At 44.0% G+C, this 14,218-nt stretch overlaps 1 protein-coding gene across 1 annotated transcript in view; it reads right to left on the bottom strand.

The window, feature by feature from the left end:
* SZT2 (SZT2 subunit of KICSTOR complex) overlaps positions 1-14,218 on the bottom strand; it is an 86,624-nt gene that overhangs the window by 65,924 nt on the left and 6,482 nt on the right. Inside the window, exons 6-12 of the mRNA XM_056844183.1 lie at positions 10,565-10,724; positions 10,194-10,300; positions 8,203-8,413; positions 6,125-6,295; positions 3,147-3,378; positions 2,610-2,739; positions 191-333 (exon numbers count right to left, since the gene is read on the bottom strand). Of these exons, the coding sequence (XP_056700161.1) occupies positions 191-333; positions 2,610-2,739; positions 3,147-3,378; positions 6,125-6,295; positions 8,203-8,413; positions 10,194-10,300; positions 10,565-10,724 (1,154 nt within the window). The remainder of the gene's footprint in view (positions 1-190; positions 334-2,609; positions 2,740-3,146; positions 3,379-6,124; positions 6,296-8,202; positions 8,414-10,193; positions 10,301-10,564; positions 10,725-14,218) is intronic.

Genomic DNA, 14,218 nt, shown 5'->3' on the forward strand with positions numbered 1-14,218 from the left:
AACAGCACAACACAAAGCAAATTTGGCATTCAACAACTTGAGATGCTTCCAATGAGAACAGGCAGAACTGCAGGCTCTGAGGCACCTGCCTGCCCTAGTTAAGGTAGCAAGCCATGGTGCAAATCCTGCCATCCCTGTGTATACTTCCTCAATAGGAGCCCCCCCTCCCAACAACCCAGTCTGCACATACATGTCATGCTCCAAGAGAATAACAATGCGGTGCATGTGCAGCCACCGCTGCCAGAAATTGGCGTCCATGGAAAGGATGGGCTTCCAATAAGCAGCAAACTGTGAGTGACTGGAGTCTGAGCTGCTGTGCTGCAATGACAGTACCTGAAACAAACAAAAATGCTCTGTGAGTTCCTTATCTTTCCCTCTGTGAGGGAGAAATGCCACACTCCTCCTTGGAAGGCACAGCCACGATAAGCACTTAAGCACAAGGCTGGTCAATATGATTTCAAAAGAGCTCACAGTGATCTTTATCAGGTCACAAATCTAACAGCAAACTCACTAACTGCTGCCACTATTTGGTCTGGGTTCCGTCATTACATGTGAGAAGGCACTGCTAAGAGCATATTCACTACCTAGTGAGGGCAGGCTAAGAAATGCCTCAAACCTTCCCCCCCGCCCCCAACACTCCATTCTGCCATTTGTTCCCACTCTGGTCATGGAAAGAGCTGCTATCAAGACTGCCCATGACTGACAGATCTTGCAAAACTGTTGAGTCCTTGATGTTATTTACACATGAACACATGAAGCTGCCTTATACTGAATCAGACCCTTGGTCCATCAAAGTCAGTATTGTGTACTCAGACCAGCAGTGGCCCTCCAGGGTCTCAGTCAGAGGTCATTCACATCACCTACTTGTCTAGTCCCTTTAAATGGAGATGCCGGGGATTGAACCTGGGACCTTCTGCATGCCAAGCAGATGCTCTACCACTGAGCCACAACCCCTCCCCTTTCTGGTTAAATGACTGCAACATGATATATTATTGATGCATGTGTGGGAGATAAATGAACTGGCCAAATGTACTATATCTGTGGCATTACCCAGACTTTGCTCAAAAAAACAACATTTAGAAAATATTTACAAGTAACTGGTCAAGTCAGAAATGCTACCAATACAAAGAACCAACAATGTGATGGCATGGGTGTGAAGAACGTTCCTCTCTGCCACTGCAGAGTTTGCAAGAAGGTACATGTATAACTATGTGCACTCAAAGCAGAAAACTGCAGAGAACCTAAAACGCAACAAATAGGTTTTGCCTACAGAATAATTATGAGGAATATCTCTTTGACCAGCTGCCATAGCCAAAACAATGGAGATACTTCAGAAGCAGCACAGTAAATATAAATGCAAACAAAAAAAAATTACATTTACCTAGTTAACTGATAGCGGAGACAGATATTTTGACGAATACTAGAATTCAGCCTAATCACCCTTCTGCAGTTATGACAGATTAGGCCATTTCCACATAGGTTTTTTGCCCTGGATTTGATGCTGTTGGAAAGTGTGTCCCCCGCCCTCCGACTCCCCACAGCATCGGGGTGTATTTGTGAACCTCTAGGAGTTTCAGCCGCCTCTCTCCTGGAGAGCTGCCATGGGGGAAGATGAGATTCTCTTGGTTCTGCTAACATGGTAGCCCTATCCCTTTGGTGGCCATTCCCTCCCCCCATTCCTGATTAGGGGGCTCTTCCAGGTTTTTTTAATTGGCAACAGAATCTCATTAGAAGAATATGTGTATCGGGGTCTATGAATCCAAAGCATTCATTTTAAAAAGTCTCTAGCTCCTACATTGTGAAAATATAAAGAGAAAGGTATATCCCCTTTATCCGGCTACAACTAAAGTGGCTAGAGTGGCTACTTTTTAAAATGAAAGCTGGGAATTCAGAGAACCTTATACACAGATTCAACTGCCGATTTTTTTTAAAAAACTGCAAAAGCCCTGGCTGCCCCCAGGGGAGGACTGCTGCCAGGGAACTGAGGAAGGGAAACAATGGGGAACATCTGCCATGTGGAAGGCGTATTATTGGCAGCCACAGAAAAACCACACCAGCCTGTTCCCATGTGGAAAGCACCTTAGTCTGTGATAATCATTTGAAATGACCTGTTCTCAGCTTGCTGTTGCATTGGGACATAAAGGCATTACAGGATCGTTAAAGAATAACCTCCAAGAACATATATTTCCTCACTGTAGATCTGGATAAGACAAAGGGGAATATTTGAGCAACAGGATGATTCTGGGTCAGATAGCAATACTAAGCACGTCTATTCAGAATAGTACTCAGATCTATTCAAGTTTAGGTTAACACATGCAGTATTGGTTCTTGTAGGTTATCCGGGCAGTATTGTTCCAAAGAGATAAGACTGGGGTCTACGGCTCTTCCACGCAGTATGATAACTATCATCTTCTCTTCTTCACCAGAACGGTTAAAAACCTCGCTCTCCCACCCTTTGATATCCACATACAGATCAGGAAAACAGCACAACGTCAGATCTCTACTAGGGGAGGGGGGAAGGAACTGTCCAGATAAGAAGCTGCTAAAGTAGATATGAGAATTGTGTTTCCAATCTTTCAAGAAATGTTCAGGGTAAGAAAACAGCATACCGGCGTGGTGGATCCCGGAGGAATGTAGAACAATGGCACCCCGTTTCTGGTGCTTTCAGGGATGGTGAAGTGCTCTGGGACATTATCAAAAGACTGCAGATGAACCAGCATCTGGTCAGTTTGGTTGATGCTGAAAAGATAAAACCACTGCAACCAGTTTCAAAGACACTCAGTATCATATCATATCACATCAGTGCTAAGAAAACATTGATCTGCCTGGGATCATTACTGTCACCCTGCTGGTTATTTCTCCATAAGCAGAGCTGAATCTTTTGCCCAATAATGAAGTTACCTTCTCTCCCACATAGGAAATCAGAGAGCAACATGCTTTTAAGAGCAGAAGCAAGACAGCAATACTGCAATGCTCCTTAGCTCAGAAAATACATTCTCCACTTAAAGAGAATTTTGCGTACCACACTTTCGAGAGGGCAGAAATGTGTGGTGCTTGAACCCACTGAAAGGAAGTATGTGTGTGTGGGGGGGTTCCATTCCTGTAGTGGGGTAAGTACAAGCAAATCTTGTTGCCAAGCCACTCACCTCTGAAGGGTGTTCCAGAAGCGACGAATCACAGTTGTGCGGTACAGGCTAGTGATGGGCTTCCTCATGGTGCAGCTGATGTCATGCAGGATATCATAGCTGCCTTCCATAGTCACTTCCACCCATGTGCTACGTTTGGAAGGATCTAGAGGCCATGGAGACACTGCCAGGTACTCAATCCTCATATTGTGCTTCCACAGCAGGACCAGCTTCACTTCCAGCTGAGTACCACCTGCAGTTAGTACAGTGGGACTGTGAGGAATTATGATCCTGTGAGGGCTATGGCTCAGCACCCACTGTGGCCCCACCCCAAGGCCTTTGCTGCAACACGCTTTGGAACAAAAAGCATGCTTCATCCCTAAGGGGTCCTGAATATATGCCTCTAACATATACCATATCAAAGCTACCCCCAGATCAGGGGCAAGACATTCACACTGGTTTGCTTTTTCTTTACAGGGACTCTTAGCAGGTCCCTCTTTCACTGGCTGGCTCCCGCCTTCCTTCACACATTTTCCTTTACAGTCATTTTTGCATGGTGTGACTTGAGACCACGTGGATCTAGGGGCCCTCATCCAAGTTTCCGTCTCTCCCCCAATAGATCAATGTCCCATAAAATCTCTGCAGAAAAGAAACCAGGAAAACTGCTCAAAGTTCCCCTACTATTGTGCCCAAGAGGGAACTTGCCTCAGCGGCGGCTTCGAGATTAGCTTTCATCCCTGATCTCATGCAAAGAAACAATAAGGTAACGATAACATTTTATTCCAACAGAGCAATTAAATTCTTATTATCTTTTCAGCTGATTAGTGATGTTACATTACAAGTAACATCTTGTAATGCAAGAAGCCCTGTTTGTCATAACCCCTCTGACGAGCTCCAGAGTCCTCAGGGGATGAGCCTGAGGTTGGTGGCTGAGGAGGGCCAGAGGGACCATGGAGGGACCAGCACTGCACAGGCCTCAGCTGACAACAAACTACCAACACCAGAAGCCACCCTGCCAGAGCCTGCAAGATAAACTTTGCCACCAGTTCCTGAGGCAGCTACCAAGCCTTCATTGTGTAGGACTCAAACCCAGGCCTGTACCGTCCCAGGATCTTCTCCCACTCCACAGGAATGGTGGCAGCAGAGAGCATGAGCTAAGGCAGCACAGAGGAGGCAAAGCGCCAGACTGGCTGTACAGAATCTAGCAGTTCAGTTAGAACAGTGCTCTGGTGGTGGTAGTTCCTTGCAGGATCCTGTCTGGATCAGGATCCAGCACAGCCTCAGAACTCCAGCACCTGCTGGCAGTGCAGCTGGGGCCGATTACCTCCCAGCCTATTTAGGCTGAGGCCCCACAGCCTTGTTGGATTAACCAGTTCACAAGGCCACAACTCTTGGACACTAGAGCCAGCGCCAAACCCTGCTAAGTCCTGGCTGTCAAGGAGACTGGCAGACCAGGAAGCCTGAGGCCAGAACACTATTTGTTAAAACCTGAGTTTTTGTGCTTTGGAAATTATTGTGCAAATAGGAGAGGAAGACCATCAGCATTGGTATAGTTCTTAAATTTCTCTGGGATTGCCCACACAATCTCAAAGCCAGAAAGGCTGTATGCATAGTGAGAGAGCAAGCTCATGGAGCCATCTCCACCTCCATGGCATCTGATATAACATCTGTGTCCAATTCCCACCTCAAAAGGAAGTGGAGAGGGAAGGATTGTTGATAACCAGGGCACCGTGCACATGAACAAATATACACAAGCCTGCATCTCATGTTACTTGTATGAGGAATGGGGGGAACATGCATGCATGCAGGCCTACTGTACTATTTGCACAACATTCCTAACTATCTGTCCTGCTCAATCTGTAACCTGTAAGATTTTGATTGCTTTAATCTATTTCATGCCCCAGCTTGCTGGGGGTAAAGGGAAGATGATTGGGGAAGGCACTGGTAAACCACCCCGTAAACACAGTCTGCCTAGTAAATGTCAGGATGTGACATCACCCCATGGGTCAGGAATCACCTGGTGCTTGCACAGAGGTCCTTTACCTTTTAATTTACTTTTTAAAACTGTACTATTTTTTCCCTTAGCACTGCATAAATGAATGGATTGTTATGATAATGAGTCTTGCTAGTCCTCAGGTCTGTGCTTTCCTTTCAGCCACCCACCATGCACCGTTCAGAAAAATTTCCTGGTTTGCAATAACCTATAGTTTGTTATATCCAGGCCACAAACTATGGTTCGTTTCTCACCTACATACTAGAATACTAAACAGAGATTAACATCTTCATAACAACAAACCATGATTTGTCATTATATCTGAATATAGCCCAAATCAGGCTATAACCCCTCAACACTTTGTTACCATTATGCAGCACCAAGTTGGAAAACCGAACATTAAAGGTAACTGAGTCTGGCAACTGTTCTTATGAGTCTAGTCTCTTTTCTACTTTGACAACCATCACACTTTGCGACTGCGAGGGTTACTAGGCTCTGACACATTTCACTGCTGTAGTTACACTAACGGAAGGAAGCATTATCTGCTGTGCAGGGACACAGATGAGCTTTAAGCGTTATGGATAGTAATGGCTTATGGCTACTCTGCTCAATCTCCCCAAAACCACAAGAAAGGGCAAGCAAGGACTCTGCACTACTGACGCTTTTAGTGTCTACAAAAGAAGTTTTTCACAGGCAGAGTAAGAAAACAGTATTTTGGTACATTTGTAACCTACCTCCTGTTCAACAAATTGAGAAGGAGCTTCAAAACAAGTCCAGGGGGCAGATTAGAGATAGGCCACCCGGTATATTTCATAGATGAATTGAAACCTGAACTGGGGTTCTTCACTTCCAATCCAACACTGTAGCCACTACATCACACAGCTTTCTAAGAGGAGTATAAGAGGACCCTGGATGGCATATGCATTGTGTACACCAGCTGAACTCCATTATTTTCTGAAGGGCTGCTTACTGGCCTAATTCCACAAAACAGAACACTAAAGGTTACCTTTTGTAATGTTGACCTCCCGAATACTATAACCCTCTCGTAGCCGGACAGAGATTGTGCTGATAAGGTCAGCGTGCACTTCTTTTTCGGTGTGCTTCTTCCGCCTCATAGCCAGGGCAGGGTTGCTGCTTGCAGAAACCAGGTGTTCATTGAACAGTCTGTGCTGGGACACTGCAAGAATAGGAGACCATCATACAACACCCATATCCACATCTCTCACACCTGCCCTAACAGGAGGCCACAAGGTACCTTGGGAGGGTCACCTGTAGTCACCCTCAAACAGGCTACAGGACAGAAACTTCCAGGCTGAGAGACAAACACCCATGATGTGAGGGGATAACAGTTTCTTAGTTCTAGTATGGAGACTACACAGGAAATGTCTGATGCATTGTGTGTCAGAAATGTATAGATAATTTTGGATTGGTTGCTCTAGCTAAGGTAGATCGATTGTGTCTGTTGGCCCAGCCTCACCTAGAGGGTGTCTCTGGCCTGATACTCTATGCCTTCGGACCCAGAGCCTGTTCCTTCTTTGGCAGACATCTCCACTTCTTCCTTGAGTGAACTGCCTACAGGTAACTCTTCCCCTGGTCCATCCTCAGCAGCCTCCTTTCCGTGCAATCTTCCCTCCCCTCTCCTAGCTAGGCCTGCCTCTTTATCAGGTTTCAGCCTGGGGCAGGGGAGGCTCCCCCACCCGCTGCAGCCCCAGTCCTCCCATTTTTAAACTCAGCCCGGCTGGTGGTGGCTTTACCAAAACAAGAGTCTGGAGATCTTGTTAGACACTGAATTAAACAGGTTCCTGCTGTAGTACGGCATTGTTTGTAAAAAAATTCCTTCTTGCATGCACATGTTTTTTTTTTATAACCTCCAGACTTCATTACACCAAGCACTGTAGATGGGGCTGTCCTTGAGGACAACATGGGAACTTCACCTAATATAGAATCTGGCTGCCTGAGTGTTAACTGGGCTGGGGTGCTGAGATCCTATCCAACTAGTGATACAGCAATGTTGCTGGGTTTTGAAATACTACTGGACTTTAAGTTACTGGCATTGAAGCTTAAAGACCTTCATATTCACAGATCCACATACCAAAAGGACTGCCTCTGTCCCTATGAGCCCACCTGTCTGTAAAGGTCAAGTCAACAGAATCTGTTAATGGGCCTGTCCTGCTGTCAGACTCAATCTACTAGAAGCAGGATGTTCTGAGTGATGGTCCCTATCTTTTGGCATGTACTCCATACAGAGGTGACAGGAGCAACTCCACTGTGAAGTTTTAACCTTGGCCTGGCTCAGTTCTGCAGAGCCTGTAAGACTGAGATGTTCAGCCAGGCCTATGGTTGAGGACAACAACGTCTCCGTTCCAGCTGGCTTCCCTACCCAACTAGCCCTTCCTGTGTTCCTTGGTACCTGTTTCTTTCCCTTTTCTTCTCTCCTCACTCCTTGACTGGTTTTCCCACTACTTTTATTAATGTTTAAGGGCACCATCTGGAATTTGAAAGTTAATACGGATTTTAAACATAATGTTTAAGTTATATACTATTTTAATCTGTTGCATCTTGGGTTGTTAGATGCCCTGAGCCTGACTTTGGATGGGAAAGGGTGGGGTAGAAATTGAATAAATGAAATAAAAACGAAATGAAATTAATAATGGTCATAAATGTTATGAACTTGGCATGATATACTGGTTTTGTATGGTTAGTTTTTATTAAATTGTTTCAAATAAGGGTTGTGATATACTTTGTGCACCGTAAGATGGAAGGATATAAATCTTCCTTTTGGGCTTTCCTATGCCTGGAGAACATCACCATGAACAGCAGCACCATAGAGCAGAAGGTGTTCTGTTTCCCTCATTTTAACCCGTTTTCCACAGGGCATACCTGGAATAGAAAGCTGACTTTGCTTTTGCCAAGTTCTGCCAGTTCAGCCTCCATAATCTAGTATGAAGCACATCATGCATACTGCTCTGATAAGGCAACACTAATACGCAATCAACCATCTCGGATTAGCTCAGGGTCTTTATTCCTCTGCTGCTGGGAAGAACAGAGCAGGTAAGCTTTCTATTCCCCGCAAATTAAGCTCACCACAGTAATATTCAGGATTCAGGGATTCCCCACTGCGCAGAAAGGAGTACAGTAGAAAAGCCTTGTGATATACATTCAAGTCCAAACTAGAAGGCTCCACCTCAGGGCATGTCGAAAGATATGTGCCAAATGTTGCCATGGCAATGAACTTCATGAGTTCCACGTTGGGAACATGTCCAAAACTGCAGTCATAGGAGTAGACTCCTCCCACCTGTGAGAGAAAATATACACAAGTACTAAATACACAAGTCCTTTTTCTGGAACAATTTCTACCCCTTATTTCATTATGAACTCTTCTTCAATCTAGTCCCTAGGGCTCTCGGTGCACAATACAACAAATTTCTACATAGATATTCATAGATATGCCCCTCCCACACACACACACACACACACACACACACACACACACACACGCTCTTGGCCCATTCAGAGCTCAAAGGATAAGGGGAGTTTCCATACATACTGTTCTACAACATCCAAAGCAACTTTATCATGAACATATGTGCACGCATGCAATTGCCAGCTTTGCAACATTTGAATTCTTGTATATACTTATGCAAACTTAAATTAGTACATTGCCCATAAGTGAGATATTGCAAAGAATAAAAATTCACATCAACCCCATAATAAGTGTCAACATTTGCCCCAACATGCTTTCCATGTGTCTCACTCTTGAGCTTCCGGAGCAAGCTTCCCACCTTTCAATCCAACCATTAAAGGAAGCTGACACACATGTGCCAGGTAACTTTTGTTCATGCATTAATAAACCTCTGGACAGTTAAAATTTCACTTTTATGCTAATGCACTGACATCTATGCCAGGGCATTAACATGAAAGTGAAATTTTAAATATCCAGCTGATCTGAGGTCAGTGCTATATCCTACCTCCTCTAAGTAGGGGCTTTACAATGCAGGACCTTGGTCAAAAAGCAAGATGAAATATGCATAAAAATGTTTAATGTAAATATGTGATTGCCAGTGGCGGAGTTCCAAGTAACTTTGACAACATAGAAGAATATAGTAGGTTACTTCTAGTAGTAGGTTATTCGTTTGTTAGTAGTAGGTCACTTGTTAGTTGAATGTTATCACATCCCTAACCAATATCTTATGGCAACACATTAAGGGTTGGATTCAGACTAAATTTTCTGACAGCAGAAAGGAACTTTCCTGCTTCCCCCTCCCACTGCAGCCTACTGATCTCTACAAAATGCTGCTCCTGGAGGATGAAGGACTCTGAGGGACAGCATGAGGAGGAAGATGGGGGAGTCATTAGAAATTGCCAGCTTAGTCTGGCTCCAATCCTAAATTACCAAGAATGACTAAGGTACTGTTTCCTTATTTATATTTTCAAATTTTCAGTAAAAGTATGCTGTATTCCACATTAATTTATCTGACCTAGGCATCATCCCAAGTTGCTAGGCACCATCACAGTAAAGAACCCTCATTTCACCTTTAAGGGCACACTGGGGGGGGGGGGGGGGAGGAGGATAAATCCAGACATGCAAGCAGAAATTTTCTTGCCAGAATGTTTACATTGCTGAGGTAGATTACCCTTGGAATTTCATCAGGAAACTGCCCAATTTGTCTCTAAAACAACATATTCACAACTAAGCAGCAGCAACAGAGTTCATTTTTTATACCTTGATTTTCTCTACCTTTAAGGAAGAATCAAACCGGCTTACAATCACCTTCCCTTCCCCTCCCCTCCCCACAACAGACACCCTGTGAGGTAGGTGGGGCTGAGAGAGCTCTAAGAGCTGTGACTAGCCCAAGGTTACCCAGCTAGCTTCACGTGTAGGAGTGGGGAAACCAACCTGGTTCACCAGATTAGCGTCTGCCGCTCATGTGGAGGAATGGGGAATCAAACCCGGTTCTCCAGGTTAGAGTCCACCGTTCCAAACCACCGCTCTTAACCACTACACCACGCTGGCTCTCTCTCAATGATATATGCTAAGGAATTCAGCACCTGCCACCATCCCATTCCTACAGCACCTGAACAAAGGAACAAGCCACAGTGCCACTGCGCAGTTGGTTGAGCAGCATCTCACAGACAGCCACATCCGGGACACTGGTGACGCCATCTGTGATCACAATAATACCTGTAAGTAACAAGCAGAGACAGCAGTTAGATGAGAGAAGATGTTCCTCATGGAATGCAAGACTTCTAGATAGATATGTGCTGATGGATAGGGCAGGGGGATGATTACGTTAAACTAGAGAAAATGTGAAATAGCTCCTTCCTCAAGGACACAGGACAAAGGTACCACACAAAATTCATTCCAAATATTCCTGCCCATAGCCGAGGCTAGCCTCAATGCCCCATTGCTCTTGCTCTTTAGTCTGGCTGACCGCAACGGGCTAACCTGCACTGGAGTTACAGGGCAACAGCTGCAACGCCAGAATTCCCTGTCGAATCATGCTGACAAGTCCTACATCAGCAGTGACCATGGACACTCCCAACTTCCTCCCTGAGGGCTCCTGGGGATCACATAAACGCTCCTGGTTAAGAGATGACAAGTCCACCTGAAACAAGAAGTCACAAGTCTGTGAGCCACATCCAGAACATTTAATCCCCACTGTAGTACGCAAATCCTGCCTCTCAACAGAAAGGGTTTCCCTTAATTCTGGCACAACCACCCCCAAGCACTCAACAGCTGCCTCTAGTACTTCTGCCTCTTGCACGTCCCAGTTTAAACTGTCAAGTTTCTGAAATGAATGCAAGAACACACTCAACTGTATACTTGCATAGCACTGCTGAAAAGCCCCAGACCGTATTCCCTGGGTTTCCAATTACCCTCCTACAAAGGAACATCAGCCTCTTCAAAGTTTGCTGGAGGGAAGTTGTCTGGCAGAAACCAGTGTCTGCCTCGGAGGCATCACGGTATATGACAGCAGCAGCTGAGTGCCTTCATACTGGAAATGGTTCGGGATAATTCTGTCAGCCCATTGTGCATCGTTAGCATTTACATTAACTCTTGCAAGCCCTTTGCAGCAAGATGGCAACAGGAGATGGACAGAATGAACAGAAGCTCAAAACCTCTCCCTTCTGCAAACAGGCAGCATCACAGCTCTTTCACATGAAAAATCCTAGAGTCATCAGAACATGCTGGTGGCAGCATTCCATTAAACAATTTCAGGTACAGCCCCAGCCTGAGGCCACCTTGCCTCCAACCCCGACATTAGTTTTCAGTGCTGCTGACCCTTTAATTTGCTGAAGAACAGAAGAACTTTTTAAAAGTAATGTGGGAAAATCACAGAAATCAGAACAAGAGGAGAAAATGCTAACAGGGCACACAATCCAGTACTGCTTTCATCTAGTTGCTTCCAGTTCCAGAAAATGGTTCTTATTGTATTTGTGATCAGTGCAGAAGCAGAAGAACTGGGCAGTGATGGTGATCTGGGCACTGAAAAGGTTCCAGATACCTTAACATGGAGGCCTTTGGCTTTAGACTGATCCAGGCAGCACATCCACTGGGCCCTTCTGCTGAGTATGTATTTCTTCTCTCTTACGGGAAGCAACTTTGCTACACTTTTGTTCAATACTGTCAAATATAACCCCCACACACACCTCCCAGCTGGGAGTGAGGGCACATCAAGGCACAGGCCAAAGATCTGAATTCAGCTGAAAGTGTTGCCCATGCCCTGAATTTAGAGGAGTAAAATACAAACCAGTCATCTCCAAAAATAGAAGGATTTTCCTCACAAGGAACTGCTAAGGGGGAAATGGAAGAGACAAGCATAAAAAAAAATGTGTTGCATGTTCATAAAAAGTGTAACACATTTGGAAAACTATTGTTTTAGCTGTGGGAAGAGCTATCATTTCGCAAGACACTGCCAGATCAGAACACACAAAAAAAGAATTGTACACAGTTGAAGATACTCTGGATCAGAAGCTTTATGTTGATATAGTAGAAGCAGGATGAACTGATGACAATGTTAGCTTTTTCTAATGCAGATGAATGAGACAGTCATACCATCCAAACTGGACACTACTGCTCAAGTTAATATATTATGTGCAAAGGATTATAAAAGTTTGTCAGTACGGTCAAAACTAGAATAAACAAAAATCAACATTTCTGGTTACCCTGGGACAAATATTGGGAAGCAGTATTGCAAACATCAAGTATAAAAAAAAATACTGGGCCTAGCAGCTAGTGAAAAGCTATTAGGCTAAACACATATTTGCATTACAGTACTATACTAACCAAGGGTATAAGGCATTCAAATAAAGAGATCAGGATTTGCTTACAGGACCTAGCAATTGCCAGGCCAACAATGCATTCAGATTAACAAACAGTTCCTCTTGTTAAACACCTGTGCAGGAAAGTATCATTTGTCCTTTGGGATAAACTGAAATCTGAACTCAAATGGATGGAAGGACCTGTATGAGGTGAAAAAAGATTACCAACCAACAGACTGGGTTCTACTTCTGGAAAAGTGTAATAGCCAGCTGACCATATGCTTGGATCCAAGAGATATCAATGGTGATCCCTTCACAATGCCAACTACAGAGGTTTCTGGTTTCACTGACTGACATTTGTAGGAGATTTAATTTCTGTTGAAGGGGTGAAACCAATAAACAGGAAGCACTGGCTAAATACTTCATGCCACAGACAAAGGTATCCAATGGTTCTGGGCAACAGTGAATTACTTTGGAATATTCATCCCTAATTTGTCCACAAAAGCAACACCTTTCTAGAGTCTCTTTGAACAGAAAAATAAATGATGCTGAGATGCAAAACAGGAGGAATCCCAGATAGTCTTAAAGCAATTCTTGATACAGCTTGTGTTAAAGATATACTCCAAATAGACTCATCAAAATTTCACAAACTGGATTGGGTGCAGTGCTCTTACAAAAATGTACTGAGTGTTAGCAACCAGTGCCATATGCATCTAAAACTCTCACTGATATACAAACCAGGTACACACAAACTGAAAAAGAGCTTTTCATACTGTAATTTTATATACAAAGCTACACCCTTCTAATCTTATTGGTTTCAACTGACTCGCATGTGCTATCAGGTGGTTTAGGATTGCACTGCCTAAATTTTATTTGCCTATAAAAGCAAAGCACTTATGGACAGACATGGCTGTGGAATCAAAGCACTTATGGACAGACATGGCTGTGGAAACAGATCATAAATCACTTATAGCTTTACTTAGCAATTCACTGAATGACTGTGCATTATGGATACAAAGAATGATAATCAAGCTGCAGAAATATGATTTGATTGTGACCTATATATCAGGCAAGTTTTGTTCACTGCTGATGCACCGTCCAGAGCCGTTCCCACCACTGTGGTAGTGGGAAAAGACTTTGGAGAATGAAATGAAAGCTTACGTGGACTGCAGACTCTGATCCAAGTTGTGACTGGTCAATGGCCAGAAACTAAAGAGGCCTGTGATCTGAAAATCAGAGACAAATGGAATTGTAGACATGAACTCGCAGTGATAGAGTGATCTTTAAAAGGAGCAAAGTGGTGATGCCTAGCAGCCTCCACAGAAATGTTGCAGAACATCCAGGAGGATTATCCAGGCATCAAAAAGTGCAAAACAACAACAACAAAACCCTAAGTGATGCACTGGCCAAGGATATAGTGAATATGGTAAGATGTATTTATATGGAATTTCAAACATGATTTAATAGTCATAGATGATTATTCTTTATTTCCAGATAAAAATACACTTGACAAGTATCATCAGTAAATCGGTGATTGCCAGTCTGAAAGGGATATGCGCGTGATATGGTTCCTACAGTAATTTTTCAGTGACAATGCCTCACAGTTTTCCTGTGCAGAATTGAGGCAATTTGCACAATACATCTAGCCCAAAATTCCTTCAGTTGAATGGATGTGTAGAAAGATCTGTCCTGCCTGTCAATAATCTGATGAAGAAAGTTTCTGATAGTGGTGATGATCTTTATGAATTGCTGATGATTTACAGGAGCATACCTTCACAGAATGACTAGTCCCCTGCTCAACTTTTAATGGCAAGTTGCAAGTTTAGAGCTAATCTGC

The sequence above is a fragment of the Euleptes europaea genome, chromosome 2 (genome assembly GCF_029931775.1).
Source record: "Euleptes europaea isolate rEulEur1 chromosome 2, rEulEur1.hap1, whole genome shotgun sequence".
Lineage (NCBI taxonomy): Eukaryota > Metazoa > Chordata > Lepidosauria > Squamata > Sphaerodactylidae > Euleptes > Euleptes europaea.